The sequence below is a fragment of the Poecile atricapillus genome, chromosome Z (assembly GCF_030490865.1).
Source record: "Poecile atricapillus isolate bPoeAtr1 chromosome Z, bPoeAtr1.hap1, whole genome shotgun sequence".
Lineage (NCBI taxonomy): Eukaryota > Metazoa > Chordata > Aves > Passeriformes > Paridae > Poecile > Poecile atricapillus.
In genome coordinates, this window is record NC_081289.1 from 108,598,959 (window position 1) to 108,620,689 (window position 21,731).

At 39.8% G+C, this 21,731-nt stretch overlaps 2 protein-coding genes across 2 annotated transcripts in view; both read left to right on the forward strand.

Moving 5' to 3' along the window:
* The first annotated feature begins 204 nt into the window (after positions 1-204).
* QNG1 (Q-nucleotide N-glycosylase 1) lies at positions 205-7,434 on the forward strand. The gene is made up of 4 exons (XM_058827683.1): positions 205-631; positions 1,640-1,899; positions 5,326-5,521; positions 6,742-7,434. Exons 1-4 carry the CDS (start codon positions 295-297, stop codon positions 6,972-6,974), a joined length of 1,026 nt encoding a protein of 341 aa, XP_058683666.1. The 5' UTR covers positions 205-294; the 3' UTR covers positions 6,975-7,434.
* An 848-nt stretch (positions 7,435-8,282) lies between these two features.
* The window catches only part of KIF27 (kinesin family member 27), a 28,317-nt gene continuing 14,868 nt past the window's right edge, over positions 8,283-21,731 (forward strand). The window contains exons 1-5 of the mRNA XM_058828093.1: positions 8,283-8,370; positions 9,769-10,165; positions 11,886-12,086; positions 13,452-14,389; positions 20,381-20,524. Of these exons, the coding sequence (XP_058684076.1) occupies positions 9,856-10,165; positions 11,886-12,086; positions 13,452-14,389; positions 20,381-20,524 (1,593 nt within the window). The 5' untranslated portion in view covers positions 8,283-8,370; positions 9,769-9,855. The remainder of the gene's footprint in view (positions 8,371-9,768; positions 10,166-11,885; positions 12,087-13,451; positions 14,390-20,380; positions 20,525-21,731) is intronic.

Here is a 21,731-nt window from a genome sequence, read left to right on the forward strand (position 1 = left end):
CTGCTCCAGCCTGGCAGGATTTAAGAGCGCGACTCAATATGAATGTGCCGGCCCAGGCGCTCCCCGGGCTGGGGTCTGTGCTCGCCCCCGCGCATCTCCCGCACCCCGTCTCCACCCGCGCCTGCGCGCAGCGGCAGCACCACGGAGAGGGGAGGAGCGGGGAGCGGGGCTGGGCTGGGCTGGGCGGTGAGAGCGGGGCTGGGCGTGGTGGAGCCTGGGCTTCTCCCCGTGCGCGCCCGGCGGGAAGCGCGGCAGAGAGGCTGGCCTCGGCAGCGTGCGTGTTTCCTGCCAAGCATGGAGGTATTCCCGTCCCCCCTGGAGTCCGCCAAGTTCATAGCCGAGCACAGCAAAGATGTCTCCGTGGACGAGGAGGGGGTGCGGCGCGTGGCGGAGAGCCTGTTCGACAAAGCCTCGGCGGCGGACTTCGGGCTGGCGGGGTGGAAGAGCCTCCACGAGCTGAACCCGCGGACCGCCGACAAGGAGGCTGTAGATTGGGTGTTCCTGGTGGACACCCTCAACTTCTCCTTCTGGTCCGAGCAGGAGGAGCGCAAGTACCTTGTGAAATACAAGGATAAAACCTACAGCGGCTACTGGTCGCTGTGCGCCGCAGTCAACAGAGCCCTGGACGACGGTCAGTGAGCGCCGGGGACGCGGGGCCGGGCCGGGGCTGCGGGCGAGGGACGTCGGAAGCCGAGCGTCGCGTATAAAATGAAGGCGGCGCCTCGGAAATGGGGCACGCTCTTGGGAGCTGCTGCTCGCTCTGTCAGTAGTTCTGTATGTGGAGGCGTCCCTTAGAGGTTGGGGAAGGGAACTGCAAGTGCTTTTGAAATACCCTTGTAATGAAACAATCTAACTCGTGGCTGTGACTTCGTTATCTCTTCCATTCGAAAGACTTTTAGGATTGCCAGTAGTCAGTGCGTTACTTGGGTTATTTCACGTGTGTTCTTAAGATAAGTTGCATATTTCCATGACAAATGAAGAAATGAGGCATAAAGTGAGAATCCTCTGGACTAATCCAATACCAGAGCGTCTAAAGTAAGTCTGGAAAAGCATATGCTTCTCAAACCAGTATTTTAAATCAGTATTTTAAAGTTTCATACTTAAACCCAGTACTTTAGCACTCACTCTTTTCTGTTCTCAGAAAAAAAAAACCCCACCCAACTGTTAGTAGGTATAAATTAAAGTTTTAACTATTTTTTTGTACAGTAACTTGTAAATTAAGGTGGTATTAGTAGTAAGACACTTTTTGTGAATGCACAGCGTGACTGGGATCCATGGGAAAACAGGCCTATTCTGACTAAACTAGTTATATCCTGACTATATTTGCCAGTGTGCTATGTAAACATCAGAATTAAAATAAGAAGACTAAACAGTTGGGGAAAATTACATACAAAAAGTAACAATGGTTCCATGATTGTGTGTTGGAAATTAGCTGTAGAAGAAAACATTGTGTGCACTCACTAATTTAGTTGTGAGCAGCTCTGTGGGCAGGTTATCGCTGAAAACAAAGGTGGTTTTAAGAATTGATGGGCTTCTTAGAAGATCCTTAGAGAAGTGCTTTCTTTTAGCAGACCACCACATTAGGTCTATATGTTATGTTATGTGGTAGCCTAAATATCTTATTTTCACTTTTCTCTAGGAATACCTATCACCAGTGCATCCTATTTTGCCACCATGACGCTTGACCAAGTTAGGCACGTATTTCGCTCTGACACAGAAGTTCCTTTGCCTTTGATTGAAGAAAGACATCGGGTGCTGAACGAAAGCGGAATAGTTCTGTTAGAGAAGTTTGGAGGGTCTTTCCTCACCTGTGTTAAAATGAGTGAGAAGAGTGCTCAGAAATTGCTACGTCTCGTACTGGAGAATTTTCCTTCTTACAGAGATGAAGCTGTGTTTGAGGTAGGCTAATTCTAAAGCTCTGAAAAAAAAATCCTACTATTAGTAGGATACATCATAGTCCACAACTAGTCAGGACAAGAGTCACTTTCTTTTTCCCACCAGAAGAGTACCTTTTTTTCATATGCTGTCTCTTCATCACTTTACTGTAATTTATTTTGGTATACTCTCTGTTCCAAATTAGGTCACACCTCCTTTGTACTCCTTAAAAATGCATTGTATTTGAGATAATTCCTGCCTGAAAAATGGGAATCCTTTTTCTTTTTTGTTTTCCTTGAATTGCTGACAACCTTACTCCCACCATCTTCTTTTTCTTTTACCTTGAGGCTCTCTGCAGCTGATGAAGGAAGTGAAAATCTAGAATTAGACTCTACCCTCTAAAGACTGTTGATTCAACAGGCATTACTCAAATAACTACAGATTAGAAGTAACCCACACTTTCACAAATGTTGACAGTATACTGAAGCTTTTACTGAAAGAAACTTATGGGAATTAAACAGTGATCGGCTGGTATTTTTTGTCTCCCTTTTTTCACCTGTACAGGCATGACTTTCATGTAGCACTTGTGACTTACATAGCAGCACATGTGCTCAGTTGCATGTGCAGTAGTACTCAGCTGTTACATCATTAAATCCAAAAGACTTTATGTTAGTGACACTACAGCCTATACTATTAGTCTGTGCAGTCTTTTCAATTTTTAGGAATACTAGTCACTGAAGCTTTGAATCTATTGCATTTATTGCCCTTCAGCAGGAGGTGTCATTTTATTTTCCTTTGTCTCCTGCTGTGAAGCAAAGCAAATATTCATAAAAAATCAGAGGTTCTTTTGAATTAATCTTTGAAGTTACTTGTTTCATTTATTTGGGTTTTTTCCACATATTAAGTAATATTTTGACAATTTTTTACGATAAAAGGGGGGATATTTTCTAAGTGATATTTTCTTATCTTTATAGTGACTGTACTCATTGACATTGTATCTTTCATGAGATGATGATGAGTGCTTATAAAGCAAGCCTCCTTAAAAGCAGCAGCAGACTACAGAAACAAAAGGTGTTCCAGAAATGATCCCAGATTGTAAGCACTGACTTAGTAAGAAAGCCTGTTGCATGAATAGGGAAGCTTTTTTTCTGCTTTCACTAAGCAAGATGTCTATTTTGAAGGTAGTACATGGATCAAATTAGTTTCATGGCAGCAGGTTGAACTCTCATGAGTAAGACTTCTGAAGGGTTAGGAGGGAAGTGGAAAGATGGTGAAATATCAAACAGCAAACCAGTGCTTTTCAGTAACTCTCCAAAGGAGAAATAGATATAAGTCCTACATTAGAATCATACTATCACAGACTGCTACAGCTGTCTTTCTAGGGAAATGTCTAAAATTAGCATAATTATTTGACTGTATGTTTTTCTGAATACATGTACAAAATACTTTTAATAATTACACACATATTCACAGAAATTGCCAGTGTTGGTTTTTCTGAAAAAGAAAATGCAAACCAAGACCAAAACGTCCAAATTTTTTTTTTCTCCTTGGTGGATAATTCATATTTAGATGTGCTGCTTTTGATTTCCAACAGCAGTTTAAGTTATAGTCTGTACTGTACTCACGTATCACGGTTTTTGTGTTCTGACAGAGACTTAGTGGAGTTCTTTTGATCGTCCCATACATTGCATGTATTCTTCTTTTACTTACCATCTATCACCTGGGACTGAGGTTGTAAAATTCTCTTGATCCCATTCTTTGTTTTTTTTTTTTAATGGCTGTGCAGTCACATTTTGCTCTTTGCCAACACAATACTCCTCCTTTCTTTTAATGTCAGTAGGTCATAATTAGACATATTCCTTAATATTACCACATTATACTGCAGAGAAGATGCAAATGTTCCTGTATGTGGTACTATTTCCTGAAAAGACAAGTGTTGCAGAAAAAAAAGAGAAAAGTAGTTGTACTGCCATGTTGAAAAAAGCTCAATTTTTTGATAAATTGTGCTATCTTCACAGTCTTTCACAGACAGAATCAGAGACTGGTTAAGGGTTTAAAGGACTATACCATAAGTGGCTCCAGCTTCCCTGCTCAAGCAGGCACATGGCACGTGGCACAGGATTACGTCCAGACAGCTCTTGAGTATGTTCCATGAGGGAGACTCCACAACCTCTCTAGACAATCTGTGCCAAGTGCAGTCACTTGCAGAGTAAAAAACCTCTTTCTCTTTGACGTGTAGTATCATCCACCTAGTGCCTTCCTTGCTTTATGATAAGTAGTGGGAAAATATACTCAAAATGCTTCATAGTCTTTTTCATATTGAGATTTTTGTATAAACTTAGTAAGTTCTGCTCAACATAAAAGTTAATAATTGAAACAATGAAATTATAAATTTATCTTCTCAGTGATGAGTCCCAGACAATATTTTCCTTCCTAATTAAACTGCAGCATGAAATGAAAAGTTCTATTCTAATTTTGACTTCCTCTGCTCTTGTGAAATGGTGTGGTGGTAGAGACAATCAGTTCTTTACTTCTGGAAAATTCTTAAGGTTATGGAATGACACCCTTGCTTTTGGGACAGTAGGAACTATGATAAAATTTGGTCTGTTAATTCTTATTACCACTTCTTGTGTGATGATGTTTAAGGTGGTGTTTTGTTATTTACCGTACAAAATCACGTATGTTCTCTAGAAGTAAATTTGTGCATCTTTATAAAGCACAGAATGTGGCACAGGGAATGCAGGAATTTTGAGGATGTTTGCAGAAGTCATTCTTTGAAATGTAGTTGAACTTCTTAGTGCTTTTGGAGAATATAATTCAAGAACAAAAGATGTAATTTGCTGTCGGGAATAGTATCTTGGAAGTAAACAAAGAGGAACATTCATTAAAGCTTTCACCAGAATCCTATTTCTTTAACAGTACAGATAAATGGATTAACAAAACGTTTTAATTGTCTAGTACAATACATGTCTGTAATGCTTTTCTTGTCAAATTAAAGGTTGGATGTACTGTAGAGTTTCTGAAAATTAATGTTGCTGGACATTCAACTACAGTGTTTGCCAAGTGGCAGTAAACAACTATGAATGTGTTCTGAGATCCAGGCATGTACTACACAGTTTTTATTTGCTGCAGTAACTTTTATTATGTTATTCTTTTATTTCAGTTTATTTATGAGCATTCCACATAATCCATGTTTGTAGTTTGATATTGTTTAGATTTTAAGATATTTAAGAGTGTTGCAGTCTTATTCTTAATAATACTTTTAAAATAAATTGTAAAAAAAAAATACTCAAATTTAAATTTTATTTAGATTTCTTTTAAAAAAAAATTAAAATAATTTTTTTTATTCTTAGTTAACTTATGTTTGCTTAACAATATGATATGCCGAATGTCTTATTTGCTATATTTATGGATCAGGGACTAAAATAATCCATAAATTCCTTTCTTCAGAAAAAGAAGGTGTCTTTCTACAAACGGGCACAAATACTTGTGGCTGACACATGGAGTGTTTTAGAAGGCAAAGGAGATGGCTCTTTTGATGATATTTCCAGTCTGACAATATTTGCTGACTACAGAATTCCACAAGTTCTTGTTCACTTAAAAGCAATGAAGTATTCTGAAGAATTAATGAAGAAACTACGTGAAGGTTTGTTCTGTCCTTGCTATAAGCAATCTTACCACCTGATATTGTAGACTAAGGCTATTTCTGAAATGTAATATGTTGTCCATTTAACGGTTATGTGTCAGTTTTTTTCCTTCAGGGAACAAGGATTTCTTACGTAGTGAACAGGAAGGAACTTTATCTGTGATCTTGAGTGAGATCTTAAGGTTACTTTTTTATAAAGACCTAACTGTTTTGTGGATTAAACATGGATAAGGGAGGGATTAAAGAGACTCAGAGATAATTTGAGTTTCTGAAAAGCTGCTGTTGCAAAACTACTTTTCAGTATGAGAATAGTTAGGATTTTTGAGGTTTACGTAAAAGAAACTATGATTTTGTCATTAATTCAAATATGATGTAAAAGCATGGGAATTCCTCTTTATTTGTACTGAACTGCTAGTTAATATGCAAAGTCATATTATAAGCATCCATTAAAAAATATTGCTTTAAATGAAGTTAATTGCATATGACTAGGATCTCATTTTTTAAACATGGTTTTATCTTTCCAATACTTACTAACCATGAATTTTAGTGAATAAATCTCTTTTGCAAGGTAAAATGACTGTATTTAGATGTAGAACTGCTATTATGCAATTTCAGAAATACTCAGGAAGACAAACATTAATGCAGCTGCACATGAATTTTAAAAGAATGGTCATACGTGTATTTATGTCTTAATGCATACCTATATATTAAATAGACCTCTTAGACATTTTATCCTTCCATGAATCCTAATGAGAACATTCCCATTGAAATAATTCCACTGTTTCTCTTTACATTCAGTTCTTTTGGGAGGCTGTTTATTTTTAAAATCTTTGACTTCAGTCATCCTGGCAGAATATATACTATGAAGTATAATAATTATGTACTAAAAAGTATACTATAATAAAAGACTTAACTTTTTTTGTCTACAAGCAAAAAAATGATCATATGATTTGCAGTACACCCTGCTGCTAAAGCAGTTCCTTCGAATACAGGATGTTGTTTGAATAGAATGGGAGGGAAGCTTCTAAGTGCAATATGGTAAAATTAAAATTATCATTAGAAAATGTATAGCAACATTGTTAACAGTTTCAGGGTAAGCCATGAGAGCTGGAATCCTACAACAGAGTAAATGTGAAGGGGATGAAGAATTAGGAAATTTAGGCAGTCTTTGGCCTTCTGTCTATTGCATGTAAATGGATTGCTGTCCCTTGTTTCCGCAGGAACACTTTTCCAGTCTGGAGACAAAGAAGAGATAGAGATCCGTGGCTGTTCTATTTGGTGTTGTGCACTGATTTGTAAGCACCTGCAGGAGCTCTATCAGAAGAAGGGTCAGGACATGCATGAAAAGATCAATGCGGTTTTACTCGATTATTATCTTTGGGACTATGCCCGGGATCACAGGGAAGACATGAAAGATATCCCATTCCACCGAGTACGGTGTATATATTACTAAGTCCAGTCTGATAGCTCTTTTATTGTTGCCTTATCTTTCGAACTGCAGATTTGCTTTTCATATGGTGATCTGTCATGTGATAATTTGGAACTGTTAAATGCTTGTTTTCTTGTGATTGATCAACAATGTGCCTCTTCTTTCCCACATTGATTTATTACCTTTTAGTTTAATTTTTTGCTTCCACTGACTGGAATTAATAGTATAAACCTTGCAGGCAGCCTTTGTTAAGGCACAGTTTGTTACTCATGCTCTTTGACCTTTGTATTGGTGTATGTGGCTGTCTGTGCGCACAGCCAGGTGTACGTGCAGATCCCGTGGTATATCTTGCTCCTTGGCCTCTCTCTGTTCCTGCCCGTACCACCTGCACGGAGGAGGCAGGTGCTTGGCAGATGCTTTACTGCTCAGAGATGGAAGTATAACCCGTCCATTGGTCCAATAAACACTGTGGTGACAAATGTGCCTTGGGGGTGTATCTGTGTTTTTACTCTTAGGGGTGAGATGGGGGGGGTCTCAGTCCACACAGGGAGGGAGGTAGGGTAGGAAGAATCACGGAATTGCTTGATCTTGAGATCATCGAGTCCAACCTGTGACCGAACACGACTCTGTCTACTAGACCACGGCACTGAGTGCAACCTCTGACCCAACATCACTTTGTCACCTAGACCATGGCAGTGAGTGCCATATCCAGTGTTTCCTTAAACACCTCCAGAGACTGTGACTCCACCACCTTCCTGGGCAGCCTGTTCCAATATTTAATCACCCTTTCTGTGAAGAAATTTTTCCTGATGTCCAACCTCAACCATCCCTATCACAGCTTGAGGCCACTTCCTTTTGTCCTGGCATCTGTTGCCTGTGAGAAGAGGCCGAAAGCCATCTTGTTACTCCTTCCTTTCAGGCAGCTGTACAGAGCAGTAAGGTTCCCCTGAGCCCGCTCCAGGCTAAACGCCCCCAGTTCCCTCAGCCACTCCTAAGGGCACTTAAGTGCTCCGGACCCTTCCCCAGCTCCGTTGCGTTTCTCCGTCACGCTCCAGCGCCTCACTGCCCTTCCCGGACGGAGGGGCCGAGAAGTCGGGCAGGGCGCGAAGGAGGGCCGGCAGCCCGCCAGCCGCGGCCGCCCGCGCTCGTCCCGCCGCCGGGGGCGCTGTGCGCGGGGCCCGGCATGGCGGCCGTTGCCTAGCGAGGGCACAAACAGCGCGGGCCGCCCGCCGCCGCCGCCGGGCCTCGCTGCGGGCCGGGCCCGCGGCACCCTGCGGCACAGCGGGGCACGGCGCGGCGGCCTCCGCGGCCCTCCCGACACTCACGCGTGATACCATCCCGGCTGCTGCTCAGGTTTGGAGACGTTGCAAACACGGAAGATTTGCTGGTCTGCCCTCACAACACCCCTGCAAGCGAAAAGGTTGGCAGTATGTTTGCCTCTGCCTTACGGCAGCCGCGGGCGTCGACACCGAAGTGTCTCTCTAGCCTTGACGTATTGGGAATATTTTATATTCCCAAGTTCTTTTACAAAACAGATTCTTAGGAAATAGGGCTTCCCTCCCACAGCCGGGACATGGTTTGTTTGTTTGTTTGTTTATTAATATAACTTTGAAAAGACAGTAGGAAACGTTGGCATTTCAAAGAAGCACTTGCTAGGGGCTAAAAAAATAATACACCCAAGTAACTAAACTCAGTTATCAATCAAAATGTGCTTTTAATCACAATGTGTTTTTAACAGGATGTTTATGCGTCTGTTGCTGATTGCCGTGTCCCTTATGATACCAGTCTTGGCTCATTCTCGTGCTTGGCTTACTTCTTCTTATGCTCAGTCAATAAATTGGGGCTTTTCATTTTTCAGATTTCGGCTGTAGATAGCCAAGTTCTCGAGCTAAAAGGAATAAAATGAAATGCAAAAGTTCTTCTCTTTGCAGCTGTGAGCAACACTGTTTTAAGCAATTAGTTTTCAACAAACTTGAATTTTGGGAGCTTAGCTGATTTCTGTCAGTTCAGTAATACAGCTTTCTTGAAGACAATGTGTGTGAGAGCAGGAAGTTCAGCAAACTTTGCCTTGCATGGTGAAGATTCTTAGAATTGGCAACAACAGAAAAGATTTGTGTGTGATCCCATGCAAGTTTTTGAATTCTAGTGAAAAATAGCTTTAAAGAAAGGGAATTCCTTAATATTTACAAAAGTGTTAGTGTGCAATGCTTATACTGGAAGAATGAATATGCACCGAGCAGTATAAGGAACTATGTCTGCTAAAACTATAATTACTAAAAAATAATTACATATGTGCTTAAAGTTTCAGATTGAAATCAGACGAATGCTTTATATGTAGTAAATAGATACATTTAAAACCATACTTCCTTATGCTTGTTGAGTTAGAAGTGTTTGGTGCTCAATAGGTGGAAGAGAGTATTGAAACATGTATTGAAACATGTAGAAAAACGTTTCATTTGATTGATTTGTGTTGCCTGTGCCATATCAATGCAGGAACAGGAAAATGTGAGGATCCATTGTAAGCCTTTGTTTACAATGTTACAGTATTTATTAATAAGCTCTTACAATATCATTGCTTTGTATGACACTGTTATATTCATACAGGAAATCAGGCAACTTTCTGACTTTAGTCTGCTAGCTTGGAAATTAATGCATGCAAAATTAATTTATTAATTGATTATATAGTTATTAATAGAGCTGCATTTATATCAAGTGCTTTTCAAGATTGTAATGGTGCTTACATGTTCCTTACAAAATCTCAACTTTCCACTTCAGGAGATTCATTCGTTCATATAACATGGAAAACCTTTTTTCTTAGTTGCAGGCAGATGTGAATGAGGTGAACAGAGCAGTGGTAACAGATATTTCTTCTTGACTGTGTGAATGCTGAACGGGAAGCACAAGGATGGAGTCTGGCATGGAGGAGATCCCAGTTAAAGTTGCAGTCCGAGTCAGACCTCTGCTTTCCAAAGAAATACTTCATAACCACCAAGTCTGTGTCAGATTAGTTCCAAATGCTAAACAAATTATCATTGGAAAGGACCATGTCTTCACTTTTGATTTTGTATTTGGCAAAAATTCAACCCAAGAAGAAGTTTATGCTGTTTGCATTAAGCCTCTTCTAGTGTCTCTGACTGAAGGATACAATGCTACAGTGTTTGCATATGGACAAACTGGTTCTGGGAAGACTTACACCATTGGTGGTGACCACATTGGTAGGTTATAGAAAGGTTTTTGGTTTGGGGGGTTCTTGTTAATTGGCAAAGGGTGCATTTGTGCAAGCTAAATATTTATTACATAGCAGATGATGCTGCAGTATTAAAAAAAAAACAAAAACCCTGCAGTAAAAAAAAACCAAGCTTCCAAAATTTATATGATAATTAAAATTCTAAAAACTTCTCCATAAATTAGACTATATCAAAAATATCTAACAAAAACACAATATGTTAAGTGTTCTTTCCCATTCCACATTTTAATATGAAACTTGTAGTAGAACTCTTTTTCTGAAATGTAGTGGTTTTGAATATCTTTGTTATGTTTATCTTACCTTAAAAATGTCTTCATTAGGCATTTAATTGTTTGGTTTCTCATTCTGTGTTGGATTTGTTTGCTTTTTTGTGGCGTTTGAGAGAAATTTCTGTGGCATCAAAGAAATTTATGATTTAATTCTTCCAAATGGATATAAATAGAGTATTGTAAATATCTTGGTAGAATCTTCCTTTTATTTAGAATCATAGGATCACAGAATCGTTTAGGTTGGAAAAGACCCATAAGATCATAAAGTCCAACCATTAACCACTGCATTTCCACAACTAAGCCAGTTCCCTTGGTTGACCACCAGTGAAAAGATTTCTCCTAATATCCAATCTATACCTCCCCAGGTGCAACCTGAAGTAATTTTTTCTTGTCCTGTCACTTTTTACCTGGGAGAGGAGACTGGCACCCCCTGGTTACACCTTCCTGTCAGATGGTAGTAGAGAGCAATATGGTCTATCTTGAGTCTGCTTTTCTCCAGCCTGAACAGCCCCAGCTCCCTCAGCTGCTCGTCACAGGAATTGTGCTCCAGACCCTACCTCAGTTCTGTTGCCTTTCTCTGGACACACACGTAGTTGAACCTCATATCATTGGCCTCTTCTAGTTATTGTTGTAGCTTCACTTCTGTTCCCTTCACTAGTAGTTATTTCATGTTCCTGTGAGTACCATTGCTAGCTAAATTGTTTTGGTAGTGGATGTCATAGTCTAAGGCTGATCATAGCTTTGCAATTGTAATTGTAAACATTTTGGTTTAATGAATACACTTACTAAAATTAATTAATAATAAATTAATAGTTAGATGTGAACAACCCATTAGTTTTTGGGTAAAAAAGACTCTTAGTATTGTCTCATAGGCAAACAGCTTCCATAGTCTTGGATGAAGAACACAGATTAATAATAGAAACATTGTCCTATGCTGAATATTTAAAAGAAGGTAGAGTTTGGCACTAGTGTTCCATGTTTATAAAAAAAATAGGAAATTACTGTTAATGTTGGTCATAAATCTTGTCTTACTAAGTTACTGATGATTTTTCTTTATGTAAGTAGAATTTATAGTTTCTCAAACCCTTGAAATGTCATTGCTAACCATATTAAGAAGGGATAAAGAAGAAATCTGTACTCTAAGGAGTATAGTTTTAAAACAGAATCCATATTTTCCACAACTTTCATGACAATAAAATTATGTACTTTAGAACTTAAATTTGAATCCTAGCACTGGATGTAAACAAAAATTCTGACACACACACAAAAAAATTACAAAAATCCTTGTGAACAATGATCTCTTCAGATTCCTTAGTGCGTTGCATACTAAATATCACAGGCTGCTCTCAAATTTCAGTATTTGTAATTTATGTGACAGAAAGACTGCAAGTTTCTGTGACATTTGTGCTTCTATTTTAGCATCAGTTGCAATGGATGAAAGGGGCATAATCCCACGGGCTATTCAGGAATTATTTCATCATATTTCTGAACATCGTAATATTAACTTCTGTGTGAGGGTATCCTATATAGAGATTTACAAGGAAGAACTTCGAGATTTGTTGGATTTGGAGACCTCTGTAAAAGAGCTACATATCCGAGAAGATGAGAAGGGAAATACAGGTAGGATTCCAGCTCTTAAATTTGTTTGTTTGGGTTTCAGTTTGTGTCCAAATTGTTCTTGCTTTCTCTTGAGAGTGCTTATTCATTACTAATGAATAAAAGGGAAAAAAAAAAAAAGTTAAAGTTTCAGAATATAAACTCAGTTTAGCTGTTTGGAAGCAGTTTGGGGTTTAGATGCCTGTGAGCAATACAGATGTTCTATTATATGGATGGAAATGGCAACAAATTGTAAATACACAATTATTGTTTCTGAAAGTTCTGTCTAGAAACAAAATAGTGTGTGATTATTCAGTTGAATAAATATTTTAAGATTAAACCATTGCTTCTTCCTTCAAAATTACAATTGTTAAGTCAATTATACTGTAAACGTCTGCTCTCCTTTTACAATGAAATGAGTGGAAGAGACCACTTCATTAAGAGGAGGGGGAGTAGATATTTTTAGAGGCTTCGAGATTAACACTTGCCCTATAGGTATCCTGTTCCCCTCATTAAAATGCTAGAAGAATCCACATCAGAGATATTTTATTCTGAAAGTATCTGATCTGTTTTAGGTTTGGATTTGTTTTTTTCTTTATATTCTAATTGTTGTGTTTACTCTAGTATTAATATACTCTTATATTAAGCTGTCCTGGGTTTTTTGTCTGTAGCTGGGAGAAAGCACTAGTTTAGCGCAAATTTTGCAGACAGTGTCATTGCTTCAAAAGGATACCACAATATATTTTAAATTATTTATTTTCTTCAGTATAGTTAGAGTCAGCTTCTAGAATTCAGAATTGTGCTAGGACATTTTCCGTCTTTCATGAAAAGCAAAATATGATAAAATATGTGATTAGTAAGAGTACTTGGTAGAGGTACACTTATACTTTATTAGTGTGCTAACAGCTACCGGTCCCCAAAGGGCCAACTACCTGCACTATTCAGAATAGAAATTATTTTCTTAATATGGGCTGGGAATAATTTTAACTAAAAACTTTATATTTTTTAGTATTTTTTTTTTAATTTTTCCAAAATATTCTTTGAGCTGACTTTGCTTACACTTTTGCTAGCTAGCACTACACTGTAAATTGTAAAAGTAATGTGCAGTGTGCAATGTGTAAATGAATTATGTCTTATGTCTAAGATATTATTTGTTATGGCACAATACACCCCTAAGTTAAATATCTGCAGGTTTCAGATGTATTGTACCTCATGCTTTTCACATATTGTATCTTCTATTCTATTTCTATAGCTATATCCTATGACCTCATAATAACACAGGCTTGTGTGTTTCTCTAATACATGTTTATAGTTGTTGCTGTAAACTTTTGCTGAAGAGCTTAGAATTAATTAAATTATTATTTCTTTCGCCTGGTTTGGTGTTTGAAGTGATTGTTGGTGCTAAGGAATTCCAAGTAGAATGTGCAGATGAAGTGATAAGCCTGCTGGGAAGTGGCAATGCAGCTCGTCACACAGGCACAACACAGAAGAATGAGCACTCTAGTCGATCTCATGCCATTTTTACCATCAGTATTTGTCAGAAGCAGTCTGCAGAGTATCAGAAAAATACTGGTGCTGCACAGGATCCAATTGCTTCAAAGTTTCATTTTGTGGATTTGGCAGGATCAGAGAGGGTAGCAAAGACTGGAAATACTGGTGAACGCTTCAAAGAATCAATTCAGATCAATAGTGGTCTCTTGGCCTTGGGAAATGTCATCAGTGCCCTTGGAGACCCAAAGAGGAAAAACATACATATTCCATACAGGGATGCTAAAATCACTCGTATTCTGAAAGACTCCCTTGGAGGAAATGCCAAGACTGTTATGATAACATGTATAAGTCCATCTTCACTGGACTTTGATGAATCTTTAAATTCCCTCAAATATGCAAACAGAGCAAAAAACATTAGAAATAAACCAGTAGTAAATTACAACCCAGAAAAAGACCGAATTGATGAAATGGAACTTGAAATCAGATTGCTTCGGGAAGCTTTACAGAGCCAGCAGGTCAGTAATCAGCATGTACACGACCTAAATGAAGAAAAAGCCCGTATCAACTCACTTGAGGAGCAGCTCACCCGCCTTCAGGTTCAATATTTCAGTTACAGAAATTGTGTAGATGAAGCCTTCCCCTTTCTGGTTGACTTGAATGATGATGTTAGCTTAAGAAGCAGTCAGCGGGACAGGCTGCAGAGCTGGATCACTATGGTACAGAAAATAAGGAAGGAAGCTCTCACCGTCCAGGAAACTGAGACAGGGACTGAGACCAGCCCAGTACCACATCACATCACAATTCTGCAGCTGAAGAGGGAACTAAAGAAATGCCAGGTATTTAATTATAAGCTGTTTATTTAAATGACTAAGTGAAAAAGCAATCTGCCAAAATTTGAACTCCATTTTGAAAGATGGATAAAATTGTCACCTGTACTTAATTTGACAACTAAATTTAATTTACAATTTTGTATCATTACATTTGGCTAATCTCTGAGACATAGATTTATTTTAATGGATGTTTGAATACACAATCAGTGACCACAGATATAGGTGAAGTAACCTTATATTTTCTCTAGTCAGTTTCAAGATGACTCTTGAGGCTGAGCTGTTTTGTCTTACAGATTTTTGGTTTTAGCTCTTCTAGTACGCTAGGTCTGGCTGAGATGGAGTTAGTTTTCGGTATAGTATCTCTGAGGATGCTGTGTTTTAGATTTGTGACCAATACAATGGCAATAACACAGTAATAACACAGTAATGTTTTTGCTCTTGCTGAACAGTGTTTTGTACAGTGACAGGCCTTCTGTTTTTCTGCCTGTGACCCCCAGTAAATAGATTGGAGGGTGCATGAATAGTTGGAGACACAAACATGCAACAAAGCAGATGACAGAACTAATTAAAGAGAGATTTCATACCACATGATGTGATGCTCAGCAATAAAAAGGGAGAGGAGTAGGTTTAGGGAGATAAGCTGTATTTTGCCCAGAATGGGTTTAGCATTAGTCTGCCTTGGGAGGTGGTGGGTGATAGCTTTTGCATCATCTGTTTTATTTTCTTTCTCTCTTCCACTTCATCATCACTTACTGATCAGTTTCTATCCTGACCCAAAAGCAAATTTTCTTGCTTTCACCTTCCCTTTGCTTTTCCTCTGTTCTCCTAGGAGGTGGGAATAGGGGGAAGTGAAAGGACAGCTCTGTGTGCTTCGCTGGCTACCTACCCATAACAGTCTAATTTGGAACCCAACCTATGACTCAAGGCTTTCAAGATAATAACAGATTTGACAATAGTGTGCTAGATTAAACTTGTAGCTGTTAATACCTGTTTAGTTAAGATGTTGAATGATAGTTGCAGGTCATGAGGCTGCGTACTTGCTTTGGGTGCTGACTTGTACAACAGCCTCCAAGAATCTGACTATTTTCAGATTTTGCTGTTTTGTTTGCTTTTTATCACTTTGTTTTCCTTTGCTTAAGAGAGGTATGACTCTGGCCATCAGCCTTACCTGGTACTTGGGTCTTAACACTGTGGATGTCCCAGTACTCCAAAAACTGCCTCATGGATAGAACCATATATAGTATAGATATACTATATATATATATACACTATATATATGGGGGGGGGTGGGTGGGTGTATATACACTATATATATATATTTATATACACACACTATATATACACTATATATACTATACTTTTCCCCTCTTCTTCTCTGAGAGACATTTTGCGGAGAGAGGGGAAAAAGTGGCACTTATCCCTTCCTCTTCTCCAGAACAGCTTTTTATAGCCTTGATGTAGTGGCTTCTGAGCTCCTTCAGTATCCTTCTGTAATCACACTGTTCATACTGATACATTGGGATCCCAACTTTGGTCATTGTTTATAAAGTTACACAGCTATTTGGGGTTGCCACATAGGAAGATGTGCTAAGGTGATTGATGCCTGAGGTGTCAGTATGTATGGGAGTAGTTGGGCAGGAGCACAGGCCCATTGCTGCCTCTGACAGCTTGTGATTTCATGTGTGAACAGGCTCATTAAACCATCAAACTAATATATCATTTGAAGGAGCAAAGGTAAAACACAGTGACTTCTATAGCTGTGTTGGATGTGCTCCGTGCCTATAAAGTCAGTGTCCAGTGCCCTTAGAAATGCAAGAGATTATGGTCTAAAAGCCCACAGTCTTGTGGTAAGTCTTGTGAGACTGAGAAGGTCTCTTGGTCTGAGACCACAAAGACACTAAACCAGAGACTGAACCCTCAACTGTAACAGCTGATCTTGCAGTAAAGAAGAAACAGTGGAAGCAGAGATCAAGTTGATAAGAGACTTCTCTTATTCTTCTAAAAAGAGAAGACACAGCTCCTGCTCAGAGGAGGAGAGAGGAAGAATCAGAACAGGCAGCCTGTTCCACAGCAGGATAGGAAAGGAAAGAGACAGAACTCATAAGAAGTGGAAGTTACCTGGTCCTTATCCATGACCTAGCTGCAAGATAATGTGTTAAGATTTTGCCGGACAAGATGAGCTAATTGCTACCTGATTTCTCCAGAACTGGAATAGTAGGGCTAACTGTCTGTAACTAAAAGGTAGAGAAACACCTAGGGATTCTCTGCTAGGGATTCTGGGTTTGACAGAGGGGATTGGAAGAGAGTCAGCCACCTCCAGGTTTCAAAGGTGACTCCTATTGATCATGAAGTACTCTCTTAAAGAAGATATTGTCATCCAGTGAGGCATGTGGGCTGCCACAGACGAATATATTTAATGTTTGAGGGAATTAGAGGTGGTGGAGGTGGTCTTCAGTGACATGGACAATAATCAGGCCTCAAAAGATCCACACAATATACAGTGCATGTGATCTGAGTGGCAGAACACACAGATATCATATGACAGCAACCAGGGAGGGGAGGAGAGGGGAGGAAAGAGGGAACAGAGAGGACAGGGAGGACAGGGAGCGTGACAGACAGATTAAGTAGAAACATACTACCCGTCCATGGATCTTGTTGTCTCGTTGATCCTTTCGATCTGGTGGTCTTGATGGTGAGGGTCCTCTGCCAAAAGCATAGTATCCAATGGATAAATATACATTTGGGGCAGGTGGGAACGTCCTCCCTGGTTGGGGGTTATGTTTGATACTGTTCCTTCAAAGACTTTGGATCAGTTGCATCATTTTTCATCATGTACAGTCCTGTGGGGACTGTACAGCGTCTGGGGAACCCTTCGGGGGGGCCTTTAATGGGCCATGACACCCTCTCAGCTACCCCTCACATGAATGTCCTGTAGATGTGACATTCTTGGGGTGTGAGGCCCTGCAGCTGAGGTAGTCTGCACAGCGGAGGATGGGTGTTCACTGCCTCTGACCAGAGGTTTTCACATGCATCCGAAACCCTCCTCCCCAACTGCTTGGTGGGGGGCAGTTTATGCAAACCTGCCAACAGATTAGCCTGGAGCTATGGCCTTCACCCTGAAGCTGCTGGACTTGGCTCTTCTGTGAGTGCTCTCCCAGCCTTATGCATTACTTCCCAGACCTAAGATGCTTCGACCAATAGTGTCTCTTTTCTTATCTCAGATAGCCTTAGTCAGTTTAACTCACAGTTCAGGGTTTCAGACAGGAGGCCATTCACTGTGGGTTTTGGTGGTGCAGCTTCATTGCACAGTTTTGCCGTAACAGGCAAAAATCGTTATGACAATGTTTGAGCCATGAATTAAATTTCAGTCTCTGACATATTGGAAGGACTGTGCTGGTCTGTTCTAGGATCATACAACAATTCTTTTACCATAGCTTGGGCTCCTGTCCTGAGTGATTACTGTAACCAGACAGAACCCACCTCATGGCCTAAATAAACTCAGTGGACATTTTATGCATATTTTACAGGAGTGGCCTATAGACTAAAGGAATGATATCTGTGCGTAAGTCAAAGGATGAGAAGGAAAGGTGGGATGGTTAATGAGGTTGCATTGGATAGTGTAGGGCTTGACCATGACATAAGTGGTATGGAATATTAAGCAGAGGTACTAAGTCTGACCAGGATGGAGTTCATTTTTTTATGAATGCTTGCAGGGTGCCACATTTTACATTTCTGACTACATTTCTACAATGCTGATAAAATATCAGTGTTTCAGGTCTTGCTGTGGAATGTTTGTACAGCATCAAGGGACCAACTCTCTTTCTGTCTGTGAATATTCACTAGTGAATATAGATAGTGCACCCAGGGGCAGGAGGAGTACAACCAGGCAGATGACCCAAGTTACCCAAAGAGGTATTTCACATCATATGATGCACCCAGAAACTGAAAGGGGGAGGAGGGGGATGTAGTTATGTAGTTACGTAGTTTTGTTCAGGAGCTAATGGGAATCAGTCTACCCTTTGGAGGCAGAGAGTTGTGAGAAACAATGCTCACTTTTGAAAATTTCAAAGGTTTATTAAACTGACAGAATAAAGGAAAATTACAGCACTGGGAGCATGGAACTAACACACCATGTGTTCACCCACAAAAAGGCTGCCCTGCCTTTTATACCCCTGGGGGTTGCCTCAGGCAGTCCTGGCCCTGCCGAGAGGCTGCCAATCAACTCTTCTTCACTGTCCATTGGTGGAGACTGCTCTCCTGTAACTTGATTGGCGGTCAGGTGTTGCCATGCCACACCCCCTGGCAACAAGCCTGCCCCGCCCCCAACTGCCTCATGCAGGGGCACAGGAACTCACCCTCCTGCCACATGTCCCAACCACCAAGGCTGTCCCTTGGCAACCATCCAGGGGGAAAGGGGACTATGGAGAGAACACAGGACATCTAAACAACCAACCACAATAACATAACTATACATCAGTAAAACTTCTTTTAACATACACACAGTATTTATCCCTTAATTGTGAGAGCTAACCATCACATTACCCATCTATAACAGTGTGATTGGTTTTGCATTAATTAACTACTTTTTTATTACTTGTGTTGTTTTCTCTGTTCTTTCACTTTACTTACTGAACAATTTTTGTCTTGACCCACAAATTTTCTTTCTTTTACTTTTCCTTGGGATTGGGGGCGTGGAAGTAAGGGAGTGTACTTAGCTGGGGGAAAAAGAAGAGAAAGAGGGAAAGAGAGAAAGAAAGAGAGGAAGAGAACTTTCTTGTCTTTTGGAAGTGTGTACTTAGTTGCATACCCTTAGCAGCTGTCCAAAAATTGTTTCGAGTCCTGCAAATATATTACTCTGTCAGAAGTATTATGGATATAATTACAATACAGATATTTTCAAAGATACCAGTGAATTTAGATAACCCAGTGACTAAGTTTTGCAACTTTTGTCTAATATTAGTTATGTATGTAGTATGCTAGTCTGTCTATTACGAAGTTAGCCTCATCTGTTTTCTCTTAGCAAATTCCTAAACTGTATTTCTGCAGCTATGGTCTCACAAAACCTCCTGTATTTCCTTTTCCGTTCCCATGCCTCTAGCTAACTGAGTTTCTAAACTATTTGCAGATTTCTTTGTCTAACAACTTTCTAACATTTGCTTTTGTGTTAGACATCAACTTTTGCTTTTTGGTGACATCATACTTCTTTATGGTTTTCCAAATGAGGTGAAAGTTCCAAACAAAATCTGTGAGTCTTAGCATGCAGATATCCTGTGAAGATCCTGTCATATTGGTAGTGCTGATTAGCTGTTTCTCTCACAGCAGATAAATGGTCCTAGAGATGATCTATGGGGAGAAGAGTTCTCAGCTTTCTGAGAGCATGTCTCCTAAGAGAACTGAGACATGAGCAAATAAATAATTCTTTTTTGGAACATCCCCATATACATTTAGGAACATCCCCATATACATTTAGGAAGTACATATATTGGATGTGCTGTCACTCAGGAGTGACAATACTTGGAAGTCTTCATCAATTAGTACCAGTTCGTTCACAAGAACATATGAAGAAGTATTCTTGTGGTTTCTTTAAACTGTTACACAAGTTGCAGATTGAGAACATCTGTTCTTACTGTTTTCATTTGAGAAGCGTATTAATCACAAGAAGCTGTGATCTTGTAGCTACATGTAACAGCATACTATAGAGAATAATTGATTTTAATATATACTTCAAGAAATTAGGTTTGGTTGTAAGCACATGATCTCCTTTGGAAGAATGATTCTTGTCAGAACAAAATCAATAGATGAAACAGATGTGAAGAAATAGTGGGTAGAAACTGCAGACAACAGATAACCACTTAGACAATTTGCTATACATACATCGAGATTTGCAGTTCTGGCTATATCTTTTAACAACAAATGAGGTTTTATTTTTATTCCTATTCCAGTTGTAGGAATAATAATGTCCCTTTCGCTCAGCTGAACTTTTCTTTTATTATATAGCAGATACTAGTTACGGATGAAGAACTATTTAGCCAGAAGAATCATGAAGTGCAGATACTTCAGAATCAGATAAAGACATTACTACAAGAAAAGGAAGAACAACAGGAATTTTTAAAGGAAGCTCAAGAAACACAAAGATTACAGGTATTCTTCTACTGGTATACATTTATCTGTCTTGAACTTCTACCATGTGAATGAATTCAACAGGTCTCTCAGAATTCTTTTTACTTAACTACCAGTAAATATTACGGACATTGTAGCATTGGTGTAGGTGGTCGGGCGACACTACCTTCCCAAAAGTGCCTCCAGAGGAGACAGCATCTGGGCAGGCCACACACACACACACACACACACACACTCTCCGACATGCCACAGATGGCAATCGCTGACAGAGAGGCAGGAAGGGTCTCTGTTGGAGTTCCAGTGGGGTTTATTCCAACCATGCACTGAAGGCGTCCAGGAACAAAGACAGGGAGCAATTGAGGGTCCAGGAATATATGTGGACTTGAGGGGGTGGATCCAGTGGTCAGGGTCCAATAGGAGCAGGGGAAAGTGGTGCAGAGGTGGGGTCAGGGAGAGGGAGAGACAATGGGGTTACAGGGGCAGAGGATTGCACCAAACTGGGGCCAGCAGGGGAACAGAGAAGGGAGAACTTTCTAGGGAAGGGACATACAAGGTAGAAAGGGGAGGGACAGCCAACACGCTAACTGGGTATATAAACTGGGGTACGACAAAATGGAGGTGCAAAGCATTATGGGAAAAGCCCTTCCTGTTAACTTTAAAATGGGGAAAGACCTTACCTCCTTCCACACCATGATAGCTTTTGGCTCTGGAGCCTCCACAGGACATTTTGTTTTAATTGAGCTATTTCACTGAATGAGTTGGGTTCATCTAGTGGATATGTCACAGTAATGTGATTCCTGGAGATTGTATATGAGCTTAGCTGTGCATGACTTGAAGTGAACCATTCATGCTCTCCATGCTTCCTGAACCCTCTCCCCAGATTTGTATCTGACTTTGTGGGTCCAAGCTAGTTTTAACATGTATCATTAGATTTTTTTATTTTTTTTTTCTATTAAATTGTAACTCTAACCTGAAATCTCCCTCAAGGTCATTGTGTGGGTTTCATTTTTCCCACTGGTTTACTTTCAAACCAGCACACCTAGTTTAGTCATATTAGCCTATCTAGGCTTCTAGTGAGAAGTGGATGACATAATTAGGAGCTCATGCTTGCTTTATATGAGTGTTTGCAGTGAAATAAAATGCAGATTAAACAAACATTTTCAAATAAAACCTATGGCCTGAGTCTTATTAATTAAACATGTATGTGTGCTTCCTCTTCCACTTTGAA